General features: G+C 38.1%; 2 protein-coding genes across 3 annotated transcripts in view; one reads left to right on the top strand and one right to left on the bottom strand.

Moving 5' to 3' along the window:
• LOC115449927 (endoribonuclease Dcr-1) overlaps positions 1–9,031 on the bottom strand; it is a 61,845-nt gene extending 52,814 nt beyond the window's left edge. For both annotated transcript variants that reach the window (XR_005112673.1, XM_037440744.1), the window contains exons 1-8: positions 8,841–9,031; positions 6,462–6,614; positions 5,275–5,434; positions 4,280–4,405; positions 3,110–3,486; positions 2,571–2,720; positions 1,898–2,016; positions 475–1,190 (exon numbers count right to left, since the gene is read on the bottom strand). Coding sequence is in view for 1 of the 2 variants with exons in the window: in XM_037440744.1 (XP_037296641.1) it covers positions 475–1,190; positions 1,898–2,016; positions 2,571–2,720; positions 3,110–3,486; positions 4,280–4,405; positions 5,275–5,434; positions 6,462–6,607 (1,794 nt within the window). In the remaining variant the exon portion in view is untranslated. The remainder of the gene's footprint in view (positions 1–474; positions 1,191–1,897; positions 2,017–2,570; positions 2,721–3,109; positions 3,487–4,279; positions 4,406–5,274; positions 5,435–6,461; positions 6,615–8,840) is intronic.
• A 3,964-nt stretch (positions 9,032–12,995) lies between these two features.
• Positions 12,996–16,889, top strand: LOC115449931. Its single transcript, XM_030177825.2, has 2 exons — positions 12,996–13,092; positions 15,334–16,889. The coding sequence occupies exon 2, from the start codon at positions 15,342–15,344 to the stop codon at positions 16,746–16,748; it is 1,407 nt and encodes a 468-aa protein (XP_030033685.2). The 5' UTR covers positions 12,996–13,092; positions 15,334–15,341; the 3' UTR covers positions 16,749–16,889.
• Positions 16,890–23,558: the final 6,669 nt, after the last annotated feature.

The following is a 23,558-nucleotide window of genomic DNA, read 5'->3' as shown; positions in this document are numbered from 1 at the left end:
AATAGAGAAACAGAATAAGGTTATGTTGAATTATTCAGAGATAAACTGAAAATATACTAAATTCTCAAATAAATATTAGACAAATATTTTTTTTTAAATTTAGATTTGAATCCCACAGTTCCTTTTTTATGTACACGTGGGAATCTAACTTAAAAAGTGAACATAAACCCACCTAAAAACGCTAATAATAGAAGCAAATACTTCGCACGTGTTTTTGACTCCAATAAATTATCACCCAACGTGGGAATCTAAACCCACACCTTGACATCAAAATACTATTCATAGTAAAAATACTACACAAGGTGTTAAAATCATAGTGGTCACGTGTCGCGTTCCGGGATCAGCCTGTGTATATCCAACAGGCATAATTGTGTCGAATGAGGGGTAATCACTCGTCAGTCGACATTCTATTGGACTCCTTATCATCAGGTACAGAGGGGTCATTTTACATTGCGCGTATAAAAAAATACTCACCACAATCAGCATGAACAGTATTTTCGCCATCAATGGCTCTTTCACAAACACAATCCCACATAAAGCATCGGGATTCAACAACGTCATCTGCATCCTCGCTGCGTTCGTCCTCTGAACTCTGCGCCCGCGCATCCTACCGGTACGTCGACTGAATCCCACTTTATTCGCGTGGGATTGGTCCTGAGAATTCGCTTCGTGGGATTGGGAAGAAACTTCTTTATCATTCCCATATTTTTTAACAGAGTGTCCTGTTTTATTCCCGTGTGATTCTGCTTCGTTTTGAACCCCACAGTTTCCTTTCTCCAGGGCTTCGTTGATCAAAACCTGATCTTTATCAGTATAGTATTCGTGTATCTCCTTCAAATTCGCCTCTAAAGTGTTCACTTGATCTTCCAGAGCATCGCCTAACTTCGCGAAATCGCACTGCTCTATCTCTTTGAGCAATCTTGCTGTGGGATTCGAGCTCTTATCGACATTGGGGTGAAACTTCTGCAGGATTTCACCGAACCTCAACACTTTAGGTGTACTGAACGCTTTTATCTTGTCCCACTCTTGGTCATATTTGCTGAACACATAGTCCGCATATCCTCTTAGTTTTATAAACGTGGTCATGCAAAAACATAGAAGTAGAAAATGCCTTTCGTAAGGTACTTTGATTTTTAACTTTTCTAATGTTATTAGGAGAGAGAATGCCGCCTTGTCTGCTCCGTAGGGTCCTTCAAAATGGAAAAAAAATATTATTGAACATACACTGTATCAACGTATTAATAGATGCAACTAACTTCGCTCTCAAGTGATCGCACTTGAGACTTGATATCGATCAACTGAGACGCTGAAAAAGTCAGCATCTTAAGATCGGCGGTATATAATATACAGATATCAACATCACAAATGATATCTTAAGTCATATAATATGACGAATATTGACAGCTCAAGATTTGTTAATTAAATAGTTCAATATCTATACATTCTTACTTATAAAAAAATCGCAAAACTATGGTTAGTTAAGACACAAAACTCGATCAGCTGTAAGTAAAACCATCTTGTCTCTTAATAAGGTTTAAACTAGGAAACGGTGATGTTTTTGACAGCTATTTAAGCAATTCTTAACCACCTCTTAACGCTAAAACAAGTTTATAAGTAAGACTGTATATGTCTACTTGAGATTCTACTCAAAGTTGATTTATTAAAATTCAAATTCAAATTGTCTTTGTTTATATAAGCTAATTTAATTAAGTAATAATTAAATATTCTCATGTACCTTGACTTATCATAAGTGCAACTATGTTCACCATGTGATGAATAAAGCATTTTATTAAATTTTTTTAAACCTATTGCTTAGCTATGAAATTATATTTTTATGACTATTTCTTAAAAAATAAAATAAAAAAAATAGTAATACTGAAGTCTGGTCCCCACATACCTAACTGTTCCAAAACGTATAAAAACTGCTTCAATATATTCCTAGGGTCCGTCGTGGGGTCTGGAATGTTTTTGAATTCGTCGTATAACTCCTCTCCATATATCTCTGTGGGGTCGTGTCTGAAACAAATTTAAATCTTATTAAAAATTAACTGCACTTTACTACTTTGACATATAATATCGGCACTGTATTATATACTGTCCCACTGCTGGGTCTCCTCAACTACTGAGAGGGATTAGGCCTTAGTCCACCACGCTGGCCTAGTGCAAACATTCATCCTGTGTTGCAGATGTGGTATGGAGTTATTCTACCTGATATTAGCTGGGAGATATCCTGGGTCTTTAACCGTAGAAGAATCTGAATAGGTATTATTGTATCGACTTGAAATAACCATTTGATACTGTTTCAGGTTACCAAACATTTTTATAAGACCTCTTTCAAACTTTTACTGATATCTAATATTGATAGGTAAAGTCAAGCCAACATTTTAATTCACTATCAAAACCAAATACATTTTCCTGGACCCCCATTAACGAATTATGGACACCCCATCTTTGGTGGGTCCACCTGGACCACTTTGGGATTCAATGCTCTATCTTATCCGCATTGCGTTTACCATCAGCTGCAATGGATCACTTATACCTTGCACATTTAAAAATAATAAGATCCTCACCGATGGTCATCCAAGAACTCCAGCGCATCATTCACTGTATCCTTCATGTATTTCTCCAAGTCCAAATACTCCTCCGAGAGAGACTGCCTGCAAGGAGCTGAAGTGTACTCTATAATCAGTTCCCTTGGCTTGGTGAGGTTTGTCGATATCCTGAAACATAAAACGATCCAATTGTTAATCTCTGATCTCAATTTTAATCTATCTATATTATTATACAGGTAATTTTGACATTGTGTTAGTAAATGAAACCACGTACTTATCCACTTGGAAATAACACTACAATAAGTTATTTGAGCCGTAGATGTAAAATAAAATACTTGTAAATTTCGAACAAAATAATTATTAATAAAAAGTAATTTTAATTTTATGCGCCCTAAAGCTACTACTCTAAGAGAATTCGTCGCAGCGACATCATACTTAGTCAGAAACATTCACACACGCCATATTCGCATTAAACTACAAAATTATAAAAAAATCTGAAATCTAAAACAAGGTTTTTCGTGAAAATATTAGTTATTTACCCAGAAATTGAAACTCACCTCTTGCCACCATCAATGTCTTCAGCAAAATCCATCTGGCAGCACAACGCATCCTCCAACTGAGATATATTCCATTCTAACTTCTCATACATTTCATAATCATCCAGATTCTTATAAACACCGAATTCCTCCTTCTGGGTCACTTCTGTTTCCTTCTGGGTCACTTCTTGCTTGTTCTCTACTTCTGTGCACTTCTCTTCACTTGAAATACCTTCTGACATTTCCTCAATGTTCTCATCTTCCGCATCATTCTCTACAACTTCTGCGTCCTTCTTGATTTCTGCTTGCTTTTTCTTTGGGGATGTAAATAGCGGGTATGTTAGAGCTAGTATTCGAGGTCTCTTCTCTTTTGGACAGTTTTTGTATGATTTCATTATCTGGAAATTTAAATATCAATGTAATAATGCGCTGCATATATTGAATATTTTATAATAAATAGAGAACGAGTACATTTCATAAAGGTTATACTTTTTCCAATATTAATAAATGGATCCCTATTAGCCAAATTTCGGCCACGGCAGATAATATCAGCCGAGATCATCCACGCATGAGATATTATAGTACACGAGTGTGTGCAATACACAAGCACTCTCTGTTCCTTCTCATAGTCCGGTCAGACGACATGACCGAGAGATCAGGCGCACTTAGCTGCTCAGAACCGTCCCTGCGCGATACCGCATTGCGGCACCTCTTTAATTGAAGAGGCTAAGATGCTCCCACATGCTAAATGACTCCTTTGGAGTCTACGACATCGGGAGCCCTACTACCCGCATTGTGGTCCACCTCAGAGTCGCTGTACTCGAGAGAGCAGCCCCCCACTGCTCGCCCCGCGACTTCCTCTAAACAACTAAGCAGAGGCGGCTTTACCTATTGTGCAGGGTGTGCGCTGCACACGGGCGCAGTGTGTTGAGGTCGCCACACACCTTCAGAGACATGCGTCGCTCTAACACTGGCGCTCTCTAACAACCTGCGCCCGTGCTGAGGCCGGCGAGCGGCTTCTTTACTTTACACAATAACTTTTGATTTAATATTATCAAATTGTTTAAAGATTACATTGTCTCCTAGGGGGCGCCAAGGAATTTCTTGCATACGGGCGGCACATGAGCTAGAGCCGTCTTTGCAACTAAGAACCCTACAGTATAGTTTGTAAACACGGGTAGCAGTACTTACGTATTTCAAACTATCATCTTTGTATATCAGATGACAGCTGTCCAATATCATCACGTTTATGTCCGTCATCTTCAACACTTCTGCTTCTAGAACATGCTTGATCACTTCCGAAGTGGCCACTAGGACCTATTAAAAAAAATGGAAAAATCTGAATTAGGTCGCGCTTATGCGAGAGTCTGGCAAATTAGACATCACAGCTGTCTATTTCTGCCTTTGAATAATATAGGATTAAACTATGTTTGATTTTGTAGATTATTCCATACCAACTTTTGCTAGCGGCTTCGCCAGCGTGAAACAATTTTCCCGGGATAGAAAGTAGCCTATAACCTTCCCATGGTCTTAAACTATCTCCATACGAAACTTCATAAAAATCCGTTCAGTACATTTTGAGAAAATTGATAACATTCAGACAGACAGAAAAGGGGACTTTGTTTTATAATATGCGTAGATGTAACGGTTAATAATGCGAAAAAGAAGCCCTCCTGCGAAAAAGAAGCCCTCCTGCGAAAACTGCATTCGAATTAGTTAAGAAATGAGCCATTAATTCATATTTCAATAATGCAATGTCGTGAAGTGTGCGTAGTGCCGTTATCGCTCCATCTCTTTCGCACGCATTGTAATCAACCGCATGAAGTACACCGCAAAAGATTTTCAGGCGGACCTCTCAAACGCGACCAGCATTAAAAAAACACTCAAACTATGAAAGATTTTGTTGTTTTCATAAGGACTTAAAACACACACACACATCACGCATTTATCTCCGAAGGGGTATGCAGAGGCGCAACCAGGGCACCCATTTTTCCCCAATCCCAATGCGATAGGGGGCGAGCCTATCGCCATATCGGACACAAATTCCAGACTCCAGGCTAATACTGAAAAACCCGGTCACAATTATTTTGGTCCGACCGGGGATTCGAACCCAGGACCTCAAAGCGCTGGCGTACACTACAACTACACCACCGAGGCTTATATTAAGGACTTGTATTATCAGTTACCTCCTTAACCTCCATCTCCTGACTCCAATCCTCGACTTCCCCGGGGTCCGTCGCGCCGATCACCTGCAAGTCAGTCATGATCTTCAGGTCGTACGTGACGAGCGCCACACGAGCCTTCCGCGTCACATAGATCGATCTGCGACGACCTTCTGAGAGGAGGCTGGGGACAAATTGCCATTTTTAATGGTTATAAAACACCATCGAAGGTTGAAAAGCAATCATATCTAAGCGACAAACATACCTAAAATTAATTATATAAATATTTTAAATTGCAATTGAAATTCTAATCTAATCTATGCGACAAATATACCTAAAATTAATTATATAAATATTTTAAATTGCAATTGAAATTCTAATCTAATCTAAGCGACAAACATACCTAAAATGAATCATATAAATATTTTGAATTCCCATTTTTTTCTGCATCATTTGATCTAGGTTTTGTAGGTGTAACACAGAACAGAACAGAACAATTTTAACAACATTAGACTATATCTTCATAAAATAAAAAATAGAATTGCTATGAATTTTCATAATCAAATTAAAAATTTAAAGCGCTCTACTCAAAAATTTACTGTCGCTTAGATATGATTAAGCGGTGATAGCCTAGTTGGGTGTGGAACGGATTGCCAAGACCAATGTCCGCAGGTTCAAATCTCAAGGACACACACCTCTGACTTTTCTAAAATCATTTGTGTATTCTTTGTGAATTTATCGTTCGCTTTAACGGTGAAGGAAAACATCGTGAGGAAACCTGCACATCTGAGAAGTTCTCTATAGGAATTTCGAAGGTGTGTGAAGTCTATCAATCCGCACTAGGCCAGCGTGGTGGACTAAGGCCTAATCCCTCTCAGTAGTAGAGGAGGCCCGTGCTCAGCAGTGGGCAAGTATATAATACAGGGCTGATATTATTATTATTATTATTATAGATATGATTGCCTTCAAGCGTAGACATGTTTAACCTTAGTTACCATGTTCTGTTAGGCTAACAAACTTCTAGAGTTTGTCTTTGATCTTCTTTGCCTATACCAAACAAAAAAAAAATTGTCGATTTTGTAATTCAAGGTGTTGGATGGTGTTTCTTCTCTTTATCGGTCGTATCGCCTACCATCAGGCGAACGGCAAGCTCGTCTCATCATTCAAATAAAAAAAAAATGCGTTAAGAAATTATTGATGTAATCACTCACCCCCGAATATTATAAGCCTCTTCGCACACCAGCCTTGTGGATATGAAGCCGCTGTACTCCGCGACGAGCAGGTTCCTGGAGCTGGCGGCCGCCGCGAGCCGCGTGCCGCCCTCCGCGGCCGTGAAACGACTCGTGCACGGCTCCATTTGGAATCTATCAACTTGAACAGCTGCACTCATAATTTTTCATACATTTTGGGATTTGGGGATGTTGGGCTTGTCAAATTAATATTTAAAGTGTGGCGCGGGTGGGTACACCTGCCGGAGGTGCTCTTCGCGCTACAGCTGTGCGTGCCGAGCGGCCGCGTCAGCACTCGGCGCCACCTACCACTGTTCCGCCTTCAAACACCGCGAACAAATGTACTAAGGTTTGCGCCTGCGTCACGGGCCAACTTGGATATATTCATATGTAACCTATCAGAATTCACTGGAATGGCTCATAGATGTGTTGAAGTAGATTGTTAAAATTAAATCTGTATAACATCGCATTGGTTTCAACTGTTATGGTGTTATAATATATGTATAAATAAATAAATAAAATATTTTTTTTTTTTTTTGTTGAATAAAGATAAATTTAAAGGTTGGATAATCACTACATAGTATAAAACAAAGTCGCTTTCTCTGTCCCTATGTGTGCTTAAATCTTTAAAACTACGCAACGGATTTTGATGCGTTTTTTTAATAGATAGAGTGATTCAAGAGGAAGGTTTATATGTATAATAATAACATTCATGAAATAGTGAAGAAATCCTGTTATTTTGTTATGTTATTCCCGTGCGAAGCCAGAGCGGGCCGCTATGTTTTTATATACAACGTTCACAGTTTTTCTGTAGTGTATTTAGTATCAGCATTGCACCCGTGCGAAGCCGGGGCGGGTCGCTAGTGTCTTTATAAACGTATTTTGTTTCTTTTTATATCCTCCGAGTAGCATTGTTGTCTTCCTTGTGTCAAAATATGTATTGACCAGTTCGTTTAGCGTACGAGTTAATAAATGTAAATTAAAGAAATCTTGCTCAATTTTATTCAAATATAGTCATAACCCAACATTTTTCCTACAGACCACAACAAAAATTCATTCACTAGCTCAAGCGCGTAAATATGAAAGAACCTCCTCCTTTTTTTAAATTTGGTTCATCATTATCATTTCAGCTGGGAATCGTCCACTGCTGGACATAGGCCTCCCCCATTAAGCGCCATAGGGACCGGTTCTGGGCCGCCCTCATCCATTGGACATGAAGTTGGTAAAAAATATATAATTATTTTATTTTTTATTAATTATCTATATATATATAAATGAATCCCTATTTCCCTTGGTGAAGCCATCATGCGTGAACGGCTGGAGCAATTTCAGAAGGTTCTTATGAAAGAAAAATTAAGGAAGTTGAGAGGAACGTTAGAAAATTTAAGAAAAGTTAATTTCAGCGATTGACAGAATGCGCGCTACAAATTCATAGTTAAGACGGGACAACGTCTGTCGGGTCAACTAGAATTATATAAAATCAATATTTATGTATAAATATATTAATTACCTATTTATTTTAAAAGTATTTAGAATATAAGGTAATGATTTTTATCTTGTATTTTTTTTATTAGTTTCTCGTTCTCATGATGGCAAGCACAGTGGAATACCGAACGATACTTTGTAATTCAAGGTGTTGGTGTTTCTACTGTTTATGGATTGTATTGCTTACCATCAGGCGATCGGCAACCTCGTTTCATCATTCAAAGCAATAAAAAAAAAGAAAATTAAAAATAAAAAATGCACATAACCAGTAGAAGTGGCTAAACAAATTCAAAACTTTAAAATATTACTATATTTACTTTTGAAAAGTAAATGTAATTTACAATATTTCTTTTGGGATGCCCATATAGTGAGCGGCAAGTCACCATCTGCCTTAAATACAAGTTATTGAGATATTTTACTTGGCAGGCATCAGTGGTTGACTACATAAATTCGCTATTTTATATAAAAACTAGTAAATTATGATTTCGCTGCATAAACAGAGGTATAAGAGAATATATCTGGTATATTCTACAAGTACGAAACAATTTTATAGGTTATAAAAATAAATATACAATATTTCATGCCTATTATCTATTTTAAACGTATTATTCCAGCTTAAATACGTTCATTAAAAATTACATTTTAAACACAATACTAGTATCATAAACATTTGACTATTTCGTGTTTTAGCTAACGGCAAAGCAATATCGCTCAAATAAATAAATGATAATATAAATAATCAACGGTTCTATCGTTCATACAACATAAATTGGTTTAAATTAATCATCTAAATTAATTAATGCATGAAGTTTCATTATCCAACAGTATAAAATAGCTTGAATATTATCTTAGATTTTAAAAACGATGTAAACAAACCTTTTAATAGTTAGCACACCATGTAATTCCGCAGTAGCACATCGATAATGTATTTACACGGTATTGAATTGATTCCTAGTTATCGTAAAATACAAATTTAACTTGAAATTCATACAAAATTTTGTTATTTCGTAAATATCTCGGAAATATACGGCATCACAAAGTAACTACAGTTTTCGCTAAAAGTCATGACCAGAGACAAAAACTAGTCATGACAGCTGTCATTAAATCTTTCTAAGTGTAACGTAAGACTAGGCAGTATGGTCGTAAGACTATAGCCTGTCCTCTCAGGACGAAGGAAAAAAAAATCTTTCTAAGTGTGATATTCTCGGCACATACTATTTTTTATTTCGTTTATTTAATGTTATTATCTCAGACTAGCTTTTGCCCGCGGCTCCGCCCGCGTTAAAAAGCTTTTCAGCCTAAAGTTTTCCGTTATAAAAGTAGAAGTTTCCCGGGAGCCTATATTCTTCCCAGGGTCTCAAACTGTCTCCATACAAAATTTCATCTTAATACGTTGGGTAGTTTTTGAGTTTAACACGTTCAGGCAGACAGATGCAGCGGGGGACTTTGTTTTATAATATATTTCTTAGAATTTTTTAAGAAGAACAATCCCGTCATTTATTATTGTTGCATAACTTTAACCGTTTACGCAGCGCACGCAACGGAAGCTCTCAAAACTAATAATTTTTCCCCGTTTTTGCAACATGTTTCATTACTGCTCCGCTCCTATTGGTCATAGCGTGATGATATATAGCCTATAGCACTCCAGGAACAAAGAACTATCCAACTCAAAAAGATTTTTTCAGTTCAAACCGGTAGTTCCTTAGATTAGCCATTACTGCTCCGCTCCTATTGGTCATAGCGTGATGATATATAGCCTATATCACTCCACAAACAAAGGACTATTCAACACAAAAAGAATTTTTCAGTTCGAATCGGTAGTTCCACAGATTAGCTATTACTGCTCCGCTCCTATTGGGTATAGCGTGATGATATATAGCCTATAGCACTCTAGGAACAAAGGGCTATCCAACGCAAAAATAATTTTTAGTTTGGACCTGTAGTTCCTGAGATTAGCCATTACTCCTCCGCTCCTATTGGGTATAGCGTAATGATATATAGCCTATAGTACTCCAGAAACAAAGGGCTATCCAACGCAAAAAGAATTTTTCAGTTTGGACCGGTAGTTCCTGAGATTAGACATTACTGCTCCGCTCCTATTGGGTAAAGCGTGATGATATGTAGCCTATAGCACTCCACGAACAAAGGGCTATCCAACGCAAAAAGATTTTTTCTGTTTGGACCGGTAGTTCCTGAGATTAGCGCGTTCAAACAAACAAACAAACAAACAAACAAACTCTTCAGCTTTATATAATAGTATAGAGTATATATTACCATCGGCATCATTATTATTATCATTGAGTTCTAAGGGTGTGATATGTGGTATGATTTTTTAAATAATACCACATATCACTAATCACACCGTTAGAACTAAGGTGAACTTACTCCCTGAAGGAGGTGGAGGCCAAGAGGGCCTCCTTACGGCGAGCCGCCGTAGAGGAGTGGCGTCTCAGGCTGGAGGCCCCGTCAGCGGGGTTTTGGGCCGTCGCGGCAGTGCGTCCTGTCTTTGCACAGTGGCTGGATAGGCGCCACGGCGCAGCAACATTTAGATTGACAGAGGTGCTCACGGGGCATGGGTGCTTCGGTGAGTACCTCTGTGTCAGATAACAGGGACGGAGGTTAGCGCCGTGTGTCACCATTGTGACAACTGCCTGCGGGATACGGCCCAACATACGTTGGAGTCTTGCCCAGCCTGGGACGATGAGCGCAGCGCTCTCGTGTCAGTCGTCGGAGGAGATCTCTCGCTGCCGGCTGCGGTCGCTTCCATGGTCGGCAGCCAGGTGACCTGGCGTGCGGTGGCCCACTTCTGTGAGGCGGTCATCTCGCAGAAGGAGAGCGCCGAGAGGGATCGGGAGAGAGCCGATCCCTCCCGCCGTCAGAGGAGACGTAGGAGGAGCCGGGTGGACGACTGACCGGCGTCTTCCGCCCTGTGGAATGGGGGCGTTAGGATTATACGACCACGGTAAACCCCTGCCTGTCGTAAGAGGCGACTAATAGGGGTCACGAAGGGGGTCGTCGGCGGGCAGCAAGGGGCTGTCCACCCGAGTGCATTTTGTGCATTTCTTGCACATTTTTCGGTTGACCCCCGGGATGGACGGCAGTGTGGCGTTGACCTCATGCTGCCGTTGATGCTGAGAGCGTCCTTCGGTACGAGGGGGCTTAGGAGCCCCCCACATTTAGGAGACAGGCCGCAAGGCGGCACTGCACAGGGGCGGCCGCGGATGAAGACTCAGACCTGCTGTCTCGGGGAAGCCCGCAGTCGTCTCTTATGCGCCGAAGAGGGTCAACGCGGAGTTTTAGTTGGTAGGCCGTTGCGTAGGGACTTAGGATAGGTTCATTGGTTAGGGACTCGGCCGCCCGAGGGTCCCGGGCCGCTTCAATTGTCGGGTCGTAAGGCAACGGTTACCCCAACATGCTCAGTCACCCGCCGCGAAGACTGGGCGGTAGTAATAAGGGACTTTCTCCGCGAAAACAACAAAAAAAAAAGGTGAACTTACTTAAAAAAGATTTGTCGGGAACGAATAAAAAAGATTTGAAAACAATATAGAAGGCTATGTTTTGGCGGTGGTGGAAAGTGAGAATCTCTGTTTCTATTATATAATTTCGTCATTTTCTCGTTATAATGTTATAAGAAATGATTTGTAATGTCGTTTTTTTTTTCCCAAAATCAGAAAATGTAATATTAATTTTGAGTTAGTTTTAGGGTGCGATATGTTGCCACAGTGTTGAAGTTTAATAATTTTATTATAATGCTTTTTGAGCCGGCCATAAGCCCGAAGCTTTTCGTATATACATATTATAATTATTTTTGCCCAAGCCCTTGCCCGGCTTAAAAACGTATCTCTCTCTCTTTAGTCGGCTCCTCATTACTGAGGATCGTGATCACGTCCAAGGTCATTCAGTAATCTTCTCCATGAGGCGCAATCTTCGGTTTGATGCACCGCTACGCTCATTGGTATATTTAGAGAGTTGGTGACGTTCGACCAGCGCTTCGGATTAAGCCATCTTCGTCGCTTGCCTTCAAGCTTGCCGGTGAGCACCAACTTCTCCAAGTTGTCTGGTCTCCGTCGCGCTATATGACCAAAATATTTTAAAATATGACTCAGACAGACAGAAAAAGAAAACGTGAAAATCGTATAGTTAGGTTAAAAAAAAATGTCTTTGGTTCTAGACTCCAGTTTAGTTTATGTGTCCCCAAAATTTGTGTCTGTTCGGCAGTATGGTCGAAAGACTATAGCCAGCCCTCTGGACGAATTAAAAAAAAAATATTTGTCTCTGTCTTTAGTAGTCTGTGGGTAGTCTGTGTCAAAGAGAATATAATACTTGACAATACTTGATATGCTTGTTCTTGTTCTGACACTTGATAATATTTGAGTTTGCGATTTTATTCCATATTAGACAATTTATTTAGTAAAGTTCGTGCAATACGATCTAATAGCTCAAAAGACTAAATAAACGTGAAATACAGTGACAATTTATGAGATAATAAACTTTTCAAGTGTTTTATCACAGTAAGTTTTGCGGTAACGTGCCATCAAGTAGTTTCTATTGCTTTATGGAAACAATAATGTAAAGATAAACTGATATGTCGCGATAATATTAACCTTTTGTGAGTAGTACATAGAAAATACGCGGGAAACTTAAAACTTTGATATTGGTGCATAATTAAATTATTAATTACATCGTGGTTTCGCCTTCGCGAATAAAATTTTCTAGAACAAAGTACCATTATGTATAGTCATTACCTAGTCACTCACAAGTAGTTGAAACAAATTAAAAAATTCAAATCAACTAAACACGTCTGTAATTACAATATTTACATACATATCACTACATAGTATAAAACAAAGTCGCTTTCTCTGTCCCTATTTATGTATGCTTAAATCTTTAAAACTACGCAACGGATTTTTGATGCGTTTTTTTTTAATAGTTAGAGTGATTCAAGAGGAAGGTTTATGTATATATGTATAATAACATCCATTAAATAGTGGAGAAATATTGCACCCGTGCGAAGCCGGGGCGGGTCGCTAGTATAAAATATTTCACAAAGATAAAGTAAATGTGATTAACGTCACACAATTTGATATTTTTATAAGGGCTTGGTGGAGGAACCTCACTGCATCTGCTGGTAAGTGGAGTGAGATCCAATAGAATGTCGACTGACGAGAGATGATTTCCCCTCGTCAGTCGGCACAGCAGCGATAGCCTAGTTGGGTGTGGAACGGACTGCCGAGACGAATGTCCGCAGGTTCAAATCCCAAGGGCACACACTTCTGATTTTTCTAAAAAATTATGTGTGTATTCTTTGTGAATTATCGTTCGCTTTATCGGCGAAGGAAAACATCGTGAGGAAACCTGCATACCTGAGAAGTTCTCTATAAGAATTTCGAGGGTGTGTGTAGTCTACCAATCCGCACTATGCCAGCGTGGTGGACTAAGGCCTAATCCCTCTCAGTAGTAGAGAAGGCCCGTGCTCAGCAGTGGGCAAGTATATAATACAGGGCTGATATTAGTCGGCACAATTATGCCGGCCTGTTATCACCGGATGTACAGACTGATCCGGATACGCGACACTCACGTGGACCACTGAGGGGTTTTAACATGTTGCGTACAGTGGTGCTAATTTCGAATTTGTTCAACTTTTTTTATGGCTGACAGTTCTATCCTCGAGTAAGTTGCCTATAAGCAGAGTTCTAAGATAATATGGAGCGGACATTATGGAAGATCGTTATAAAAAATGTTGAGCTTATGCTATAGTTTATTTTATTTCGAAACACCATTAGGTAATTACACAGTACAAGTATCTTTAATATATTCGGGTATAGATTATAATAATAATATCAGCCCTGTATTATATACTTGCCCACTGCTGAGCACGGGCCTTATTAGGCCTGATTAGGCCTTAGGATTATGCAACATTTTTCATGACTGCTCTACTCCTATTGGTCATAGCGTGATGATACATAGCCTATAGCCTTCCTCGATACGTGGGCTATCCAACACTAAAATAATTTTTCATTTCGTACCAGTAGTTCCTGAGATTAGCGCGTTCAAACAAACAAACTCTTCAGCTTTATTTAATAGTATAGAAATATATATTTGTAATACAAAACACGGCCAAAATAAGACCGACCAAGTACTTAGTAACAATCGAGATTGTTTATCACTCTACTTTCAATAATACAAATTATGTTGCCAGCTCTTATAAAGAGGCTTTGTGTTCCACTACGCAACCTCAATAGGTCCGACCCACATTGGGGACCCCCTTATCATTCAGCCATATAAAAAGTTGCTTTGTCATGCCAAAAAGAATTTAATAAGAAACCAGATAAGCTTCCTCATAATCCTATAAACGTTCGAGTTTAAGCGGCGATAGCCTAGTTGGGTATGGAACGGACTGCTGAGACGAATGTCCGCAGGTTCAAAACCCAAACACACCTCTGAATTTTCTAAAGTTATGTGTGTATTTGTGAATGATCGCGTGCTTTAACGGTGAAGGGAAACAACGGAACCTGCATACCTAACAAGTTCTCTTTAGGAATTTTGAAGGTGTGTGAAGTCTACAAATCCGCATTAGGCTAGCGTGGTGGACTAAGGCTGAACCCCTCTCAGTAGTAGAGGAGGCCCGTGCTCAGCAGTGAGTAAGTATATAAATACACGGCTGATATTATTATAATATGATTATCGCCACTGTCAACTTAGGTGCACATACTTTAAAATCGCCAAGCAAGTTCGTTGGCAAGCCAACTGATTTAAAAATTTTCGTGTCCCATTAAATAATTGTAAACCCTCTCATTAACCATTCCTGTACACACCCTCCAATTACATCTTGATTTGCATAATATGAACAGGCAGTACGAGCAAGTGTTGCGTGTCCAACATCGATCCGAGCAAGTGTGCGTTAAAAACCGCGAGTTTAAAGCTCGTATGTTTTCATACGAGTAGGGCAAAATAATTCCACTGCACTTGATGGTAAGAAGTGGGATCCAATAGAATGTCGACTGACGAGAGACTACCCCTCAGTCGACACAATTATGCCCGTTGGAACCGGATATATACAGTTTGATCCCGAACGCGACACGTGGGCCACTATGGCGGGTTTTAACAACTTGTGTACGGATGCTATCTGGGCGGATATAAAATTTACCATTCATAATTTTTACAGTAACTTTGTAAAATAAAAAATTGTAGCTTATAAAAGATAAAGTAATAATAATTTTACTTTCTAACGGAAATTAGCCAAAAATCAATTTAGCGTAGTGTTAATTGCAGCTGTCGAAATGTTAAAACAAAGTTACTCGGTTATCTATTTTTAATATCACTAATGATATCTAACCTCATTATATTCAACAATATCTTATCATTGCAGGTGACGTCATGAATCAACAAGAGAGTTCAATGCGATTTTTGAAGGCGTTCGATCCGTTCGCCATCTTGGAACCCGAAAAAGTCGCGCTTCCAACAAACCTAGGAACAAAACTGGATAATTTCGGTTCCCTATTAACTGTTAAGAAAGACGCTGATGTTGTAGACGTTTTTGACAATTTATTCGTAACGCCACAACAAGTTACGCGTCAAAGTACAAATTTTGACAAAGAATTAACAGAGTTTTTAGATAAATACGAAGAGGGAAAAGTTGGTAAACTTATTGATATATCTGACGCTACTGAAAAGCCTGAAAACTTTCTGGATGAAGGTATCAAGATTTTGGAGCCTAAATTAGACTTACTTGATGAAGTAGATGCTACTGGAAAGCCTAAAAACTTTCTGGATCAAGGTATTAAGATTTTGGAGCCAAAATTGCATCTATTTGATGAAGTGGATGAAGATTCTATCGATGAATTGATTTTGAATAAGAGTATTGAAAGTAATCGCTTGAAAGAAATATCAGTAAAAAATTCTTTAGTGACTAATGTCTCACAAATTGATTTTCCAGAGGTCAAACGTGAAAGTCTAAATAACGAAGCAGGCGAAATTAAAATTACAAATTCCAAAATTGAAATTACAACACCGGTAAAATCTAAAATAGAAACTCCTAATATAATCAAAAATGAACAAATTCGTATCATAGAAGTTCCTAAAGTATTTAAGGAGGAAATTGGTCAAATATCTAAAAATTCTTCAAAATCCGCAACAGAATTATTTGATAAAGTTGTCATAGAAACAGTTTCTAAAGATCCCAAAGTGTTTCGAAAGCAACGTATAGTTAAACCTGAAAAAGAAATCTTGAAATACACGAAAGGCGCTGATTTGAACGAGAAACGGATTGTATTACCACAAATTATGGAGCGCTTACGAAGAAGAAAGTTCATATACGAAACAAAGGAGAATTTGCCGAAGAAACTCATCCTCGACACGGGCAAAACAGTAACTTCAAAAGTTTATGACAGTCCGAAAGAAATGAGTCCTAGAGACATTCGTCTGAAGAAAACTGAAGAGTATTTCAATAAACAACAAATTGGTAGCTTAAGTGTGAATTTACAGAGAGACGGGTTCCACTCGGGCCCCAGTACTTCTAAAACTATTTGTGAGAAATCTAAAACTGATCTATGTGCATCCTGTTCAGAAATAAAGAAAGTACCGGACTATTCTACTAAACAATTGGAACGAGAAATATTACTAGCAATGATTTCTAAGAAAATTGATGGAACGAGTCAAGATACTTCAAATAATCAGAATGTTTTATCACCAATTTTACTTATGGAAGATTGTAACAAACAACGATTGACAGAATTTAAAAAACGGCAATTATTTGAAAATTTCATACGTAACGGTAAAATGTGATTGGTTAAAAGTTTAAGTGGAGGCCACATAAACTCCTAAGTGAAGACAAAAAAGAACTCAAATATATTTTAACTAGCTTTTGCTCGCGGCTTCGCCCGCGTAAAGGAGTTTTCTGGAATAAAAGTCCACTGTATGATAAAAGTCTTTCTACATATTTTACCGGTACTAATAGGTTCAAACAAATTTTATCCCCATGAGGGTTGAATTTATCAAAATCCTATTTAAGCGAACGTCCTCATCCTAGTAGCTCCAATCTTTAATTTCAGTTCAATCAGTCGAAAATCTAAGAAAATTTACACAAATTATCATCCCCTATTTGATCCCCTTAGGGGTGGAATTTATCAAAATCCTTTCTTACGGGGTGCCTACGTCATAGTAGCTTTATGCATGCAAAGTCTCAGCCCGATCGGTTTAAAATTGACAAAGTTTCATACAAACTCTCATCCCCTATTTTTATCCCCCCTTTGGGGGTAGAATTAATCAAAATCCTTTCTTAGCGGATGCCTTCGCCATAACATCTACCTGCATGCCAAATTTCAGCCCGATCCGTCCAGTGGTTTGGGCGTTGATAGATCACTATGTCAGTCAGTCAGTCACCTTTGACTTATATATATTTAGTTAAGGTATTTGACTTGCTTATTATAATTTTTTAAATACTTGCGTCCTAAAAAATCTTCAACAAAAAAAAATATTGAAATCTGGTGAAAAATCTACAAGTTATAAGCCATTGAAACTAGTAGGGGTGAGTGTCAAAAAACAGAAAAGAGACGAAATACTTTCATGTGACGTCAGCGAGCATTACCCTGCTTGCGAAAGAAAGAGATGAAGCGATATCCCCACTACCTACTCTTGCACGTAGCAATATTTGAAAATTACTGCCTCATTTCTTATCGTATTTTAATGCTGTTTCTGCAGAAGGATTTCTTTTTTGTTCTCATTGCTGTTACATATTAAAAAATCTAACATTCAAATCTATTAGACGTCTATAAACGAATGCTATACTGTCTCGGTAGAATGTTACCACTGCAGTCTGAACCTTATTGTAGTGGTATAGGCTCCAGTGTTGACTGACGAGACATTACCGCTCGCCAGTCGACACACTTATGCCAACATTTTCCTTTCAATAAGAAAGTTCGTTTATATGGGACGACAAATTACTTCTTCAGTTTGTTATTTTGTAACTTGCATTTTTATAATCATTCAAATATCAAAATTTTGGACACAAATACTTACTGTAAATTATACATAGGGCACTTTTATCTACTTCAATGTATTTATGTTACAAAAGCGTTGGCCTGTGTGCTTAAAATGTGCCAAAATATATATGACACGACTTCGTGTCGATTGTTATTGGTTGAGACTAACACGTGACGTCTTTCGACCAATCATAAACGTCTAAACGACATAGTCTTAGTCGCGTTTTTTTGGGATATTTATGGGGGTTGCATCGCGGAGTTTTTGTTGGTATGCCGTGCGTTGTATACAGCGTCATTTTGACATTACGTTACTAAATGGAACCACATATTCGTCTTCATCTTTGCTGACATTGTGCCAAAAATTATCCATTATTAAGGTTATAGCTTAAGGTGGTAGCTCAAGGTCCATTTTCATACATTTTGTTTCGGCTTTAATCTGGGTAACTAAACAAGTATTGGCAAGTAAAGAATTTAAATTCACGTCTAGTTAGTGATTAGTTCTCGCAGTTGAAAGAAAATTTAAAATAATTAATAATCATGGATATTTCTGCCTTTAAAATTTCGTCATATTAAATTTTAAAGGCCGAAATATCCATGATTATTAATTATTTTTACTGTTTTTTCTTCAACTGCGAGAACTAATCACTAACTAGACGTGAATTTAAATTCTTTACTTGCCAATACTTGTTTAGTTACCCAGATTAAAGCCGAAACAAAATGTATGAAAATGGACCTTGAGCTACCACCTTAAGGTCTATTTTTCATACATTTTGTTTCACCTTTAATTTCGTCGTATTAAATTTTAAAGGCCGAAATATCCATGCATATTAATTATTTTTACGTTTTTCTTTCAACTGCGAGAACTAATCACTAACTAGACGTGAATTTAAATTCTTTACTTGTCAATACTTGTTTAGTTACCCAGATTAAAGGTGAAACAAAATGTATGAAAATGGACCTTAAGCTATGACCTTAAGGAATATTTTCGCCATAAATAGTGTTTTTAGTTTCCAGATTTTTTGATCATTTTTTAGTTTAGTGTTAATATGGCGTGTATCTAAGTGTATTTCTGACTGAAAGTGTGATGTTGCCGCTGCGATGAATTCCCTTAGAGTAGTAGTACTGGCATAGTGTGAAATTAAAATTACTTTTTATTAATATTTATTTTGTTAGAAACTTATACTTTTGTATTTTACAACTACAACTCAAATAACTTATTGTAAAGTTTTATTTACTAGTAGATAGGCATGTGGTTTCATTTAGTAACGCAATGTCAAAATGACCCTATATATAGTTAGGGACTCGGCCCGGTGGTCGCCCGAAGGTCGTAAGGTATGGTGACTACACTATAACCGCCTAGTCGCTCCCAACGAAGGCTGGGCGGTAGGCATAAGACATTTCCTCTGCAAACCCTAAAAAAACTTTGTGTGCTACTCTGGTAGGAAGCTATCGAATTTTTGGGCAGGACTCTTCGTAATAACCCCGGAAGCTTATAAAATGGCTCAAGAGTGATTAGGAATGGTAGTTCTTCAATAAGGTTTTAACTCTTGATGAACAATACCACCGCACTCCTGCTCTATGTCTCCGGTGATGCACCATTGTACATATCAGCTCTATCAGAGCGGTTTTTTCTCCTGCTTTGACTAGCTCTGTAGTTACTCCATCTCTCGGAGCTTTGTTTAGCTGTTCGAGGGCGATTATAGCCTCGTCCAAGTCGATGTCGGGTATCTAGTCGCTATAGCGGCGAGTTATTCTGGCTCGCATCAACCACTTCATGGTCCTTAGGGGGATGACCTCTTAGCATATACTTGTAGTTCTCCGTAGTACTGTACAACATCACTAAGTATCTGGTATTAAGGTGCTCTGTGATGTTTACAGGGTAAAATGGTGCATATTGGAGGAGGCCTATGTCCAGCAGTGGACAAAGATATAGGCTGATGATGATGATGATGATGATGTGATGTTTTGAGCTTTGTCAGGTGACTGCTGGGTTATGAAATCAACCGCGGTAGCCTAGTTGGTTGTGGAAGGGACTGCTGAGACGAATGTGCAGGTTCAAATCCCAAGAGCACACACCTATGAATTTTCTAAAAAAATATGTGTGTATTCTTTGTGAATTATCGCTTGCTTTAACGGTAAAGGAAAACATCGTGAGGAAACCTGCACACCTGAGAAGTTATCTGTAGGAATTTTCGAGGGTGTGTGAAGTCTACCAATCCGCACTACAGCGTGGTGGACTAAGGCCTAATCCCTCTCGTTAGTAGAAAAGGTCCGTGCCCAACAGTGGGACAGTATATAATACAGGGCTGATATTATTATATATGAAATAAAGGTGCTATTACCATCTTGCAGTGCGTGCCGGTTTTTTATACCGGCAACAATTTCGCTCTGCAGTGTGATATCAGCTCACCAGCTGTTAACACCGGGGGAAACCTGCGCACGGAATACTGGTATTCCCCGTCTTAGCGCGTGCAGGGGCCCGGAGAAAGGTGGAGAGGGGATTCAGGGAAGGATGGAATCCCCTTTAGGAAGGACGGAGGGGAAAAGTTCGCGACCACTCAGTAACCTCAATGTGTTACAACCATGGGGTATACACTGAACTGTGGGTCTAAAGCGACAATTGTCCCCCTGTGCTTGGGTTTGCATTCGGTTTGGAGACCGAACGCACTTGAATTACGCCGGAGTTGGGGGGGGGGGGGGGGTCGAGTCTTCATCAATTTTATGACCCAAATATGTTTTTTTATTCTATCGGCAAAGTGGCTTCACTGCACTTAGTTAAGCGAAGGGAAGTCCAAAGATACATTTACAATGTGGCATATTTGTATAGCTGAATTGTTATTATGATTTCTTATGTTTACGCGAATGTTAGATATTGAAATTAAACTAATTTTCCGGTTTCTATCGCGGTTTTTTGTATTTTATTTTTCTCCCGTTTCGAAGAGTTTGCAGCCTTCAGTCCCCCCCGTGACCATGAAGGCTGCAAAGTCTTCGAAACGTCGGGAGAAAATAAAATACAAAGAACCGCGATAGAATCCGGAAAATTAGTCTGAATTGTTTTGTCACGTCCTGCTACTGGCACGCGTGTCGTTCGCCATTACTCCTCTATGGTCCCAAATAAATTGACATAAAATTATCTACACTGGCTGTTTAATATATCTATCAAAACAAAATAATTATTAATTTGTAAAATTCATGACTTGTATAATACTTAATTATCATATTGTCAGATTTTTAATAGAATGTTATTTTGCGTCTGTTTTGTCACCGCAATTAATTAAGGCTTGAGATGAAGCCAATGGCCTTGAAGAATGGGGCGGAGCTAGAAACTTCTTCCCGCGCTTCACCGCACCCCCGCACCAAAAGATCGTAATGCGCGGCCGCCCGCGCTGACCGCGTATCAGTCACGGGCCGCTTATGCTAATGACACTGAGTTGAAAATTTACAGAGTAGTTTAAGTATTATAATAAATTATCTAAATTCTTTACTAATTATCTGTCGATATTCGTCCTGCGATTGTACTCGCGATTTTGCACATTTGTAAATTTTATAAGTAATTCATACAATTATGAGACAAATCTGTAAAATATTTTATTTATCTATGGTTCAATATTTTGTTACTATAAGATATCTACTTATTCAAAGAATAAAATACAATAAGGGACAGCAACAGCAGTGGTTTTATAGACAGATATAAAATTAATAGAGGTACCTACTAGTTTTAAACAGTTTTATTTAAACCAATTTATTTAATTTATTTATGTATTAAGATATTATAATCGAATTGTTTATAGTGATAACGATTTAAAATTCACTAAAATTTAATTTCTTTTCATACAATATTTTTCTTCGTTTGGGCGGTCGAACATTTTCATTTTCTTCTATTTGCTATTTCTATTTCTTGCTATATTATTAGTCCATTGAAATGTTACATTTTTTAGGCCTTACCTTGCGTTTTTTAGAGGACGCAATTTTATTTTTTTGAAGTGTAGCGGGGATCAGTGTAAAGCTAAAACCAAGTTTGTGGGGTCGCCACCCTTGTCCCACGGCCGCCATCTTGAAAATAGAGGTTGAAATGGTTTTTACGATGTATCTCTTAAACTATTTATCTGACAAAAAAAATGTATAAACATTTTTTATTGCAAATTAAATTCTCTACAACTTTGGTCCAGTAACTTTTTGTTGTAGAACTGTAAATAAAAAAGTTATAAGCGAAAATATTAAGAAATTCAATGTTAAGCAATGTCCATTGCAACGTCATCAGAACGTGTGTTTATAAGGGTCATAATACTTTTTTTGTTCTCTCATTAATACCCAAATACCCAAGGGACCATTAGGGAACAAAAGAACATCTGCCTGCTATTATTATTATTATTTCTAACCTCTCTTATTGTAAGAATAGCTGATAATATTGTGTTGAAGTTGTTCAACTTATATCTTTTAGTTGTGCTACATATTTCTGTACGTGCGGATGTATTTTATTCTATTTTTAATTGTGAAGACGATTTCGAATGATTTTGGACACAATTTTAACTTTAGTGAAAACTACTTTTTTCTTACTGTACATATTGCGTATTATGGTTATTACGTGGACAATCGAACCAATAATGTTGTTCGTCGTCGCAGCAGTAGCTCCAGTAGTTTATCGTCAGTTCCAGAAGCTCCAGAGCCAGACTTTGATTTTGTGAACAATTGCTTCATATGTGCCAAAGCGATTCAGGATCCAAGTAATTCGCGTACAAGCCGACAACCGCGGGTTTGTATTGTACGTAATGAGAGTACAAAAATAAGTATTATGAACCTTATAAACACACGTTCTGATGACGTTGCAATGGACATTGCTTAACATTGAATTTCTTAACATTTTCGCTTATAACTTTTTTATTTATAGTTCTTCGACAAAAAGTTACTGGACCAAAGTTGTAGAGAATTTAATTTGCAACAAAAAATTATTAAAAAAAAAATTTGTCAGATAAATAGTTTAAGAGATACATCGTAAAAACCATTTCAACCCCTATTTTCAAGATGGCGGCCGTGGGACAAGGGTAGCGACCCCACAAACTTGGTTTTAGCTTTACACTGACCCCCCTACACTTCAAAAAAATAAAATTGCGTCCTCTAAAAAACGCAACCCCAAATGTAACTTTTCAATGGACTATATTGTCTTAAATAAATGCAGTTCATTTTAATAAGGACCGTTAAAAATTGACAGTCCCTACGCAAAGTATTGAATCTGCAAAATGAAATTTTGCAGATTCAATACTATACGTAGGGCCCGTCGAATTAGTCGCCTCTGACGAAAAGTATAAGAATTTATTTAGTAACGCAATGTCACAATAACCTCATGGTACCTATTTTGTATTTAATAAATTTTTATATTTAATTTCGTGTTTTATTATTATTATTTTTTTGTTTTGAATGACGAGACGAGCTTGCCGTTCTGATGGTAAGCGATACGATCGATAAACAGTAGAAACACCGTCCTTGAATTACGAAGTAATTTTAGCATTCCTGAGACATGAGACGTTAAGTCTTATTATGTCCAGTAATACAGGAACACAAGAGTGACTGCACATTGCTGCTTCGCGGAAATAGACATTGCAATGAGACTTGAGTG

This window comes from Manduca sexta, chromosome 1 (assembly GCF_014839805.1).
Source record: "Manduca sexta isolate Smith_Timp_Sample1 chromosome 1, JHU_Msex_v1.0, whole genome shotgun sequence".
NCBI classification, from domain to species: Eukaryota; Metazoa; Arthropoda; class Insecta; order Lepidoptera; family Sphingidae; genus Manduca; species Manduca sexta.
Note: the sequence above shows the minus strand (reverse complement) of the source record. Positions and strands in the feature narration are given on the sequence as shown.

Excerpts from the sequence above, each read along its gene's own strand:
- LOC115449931 (XM_030177825.2), top strand. The coding sequence starts at position 15,342 with ATGAATCAACAAGAGAGTTCAATGCGATTTTTGAAGGCGTTCGATCCG.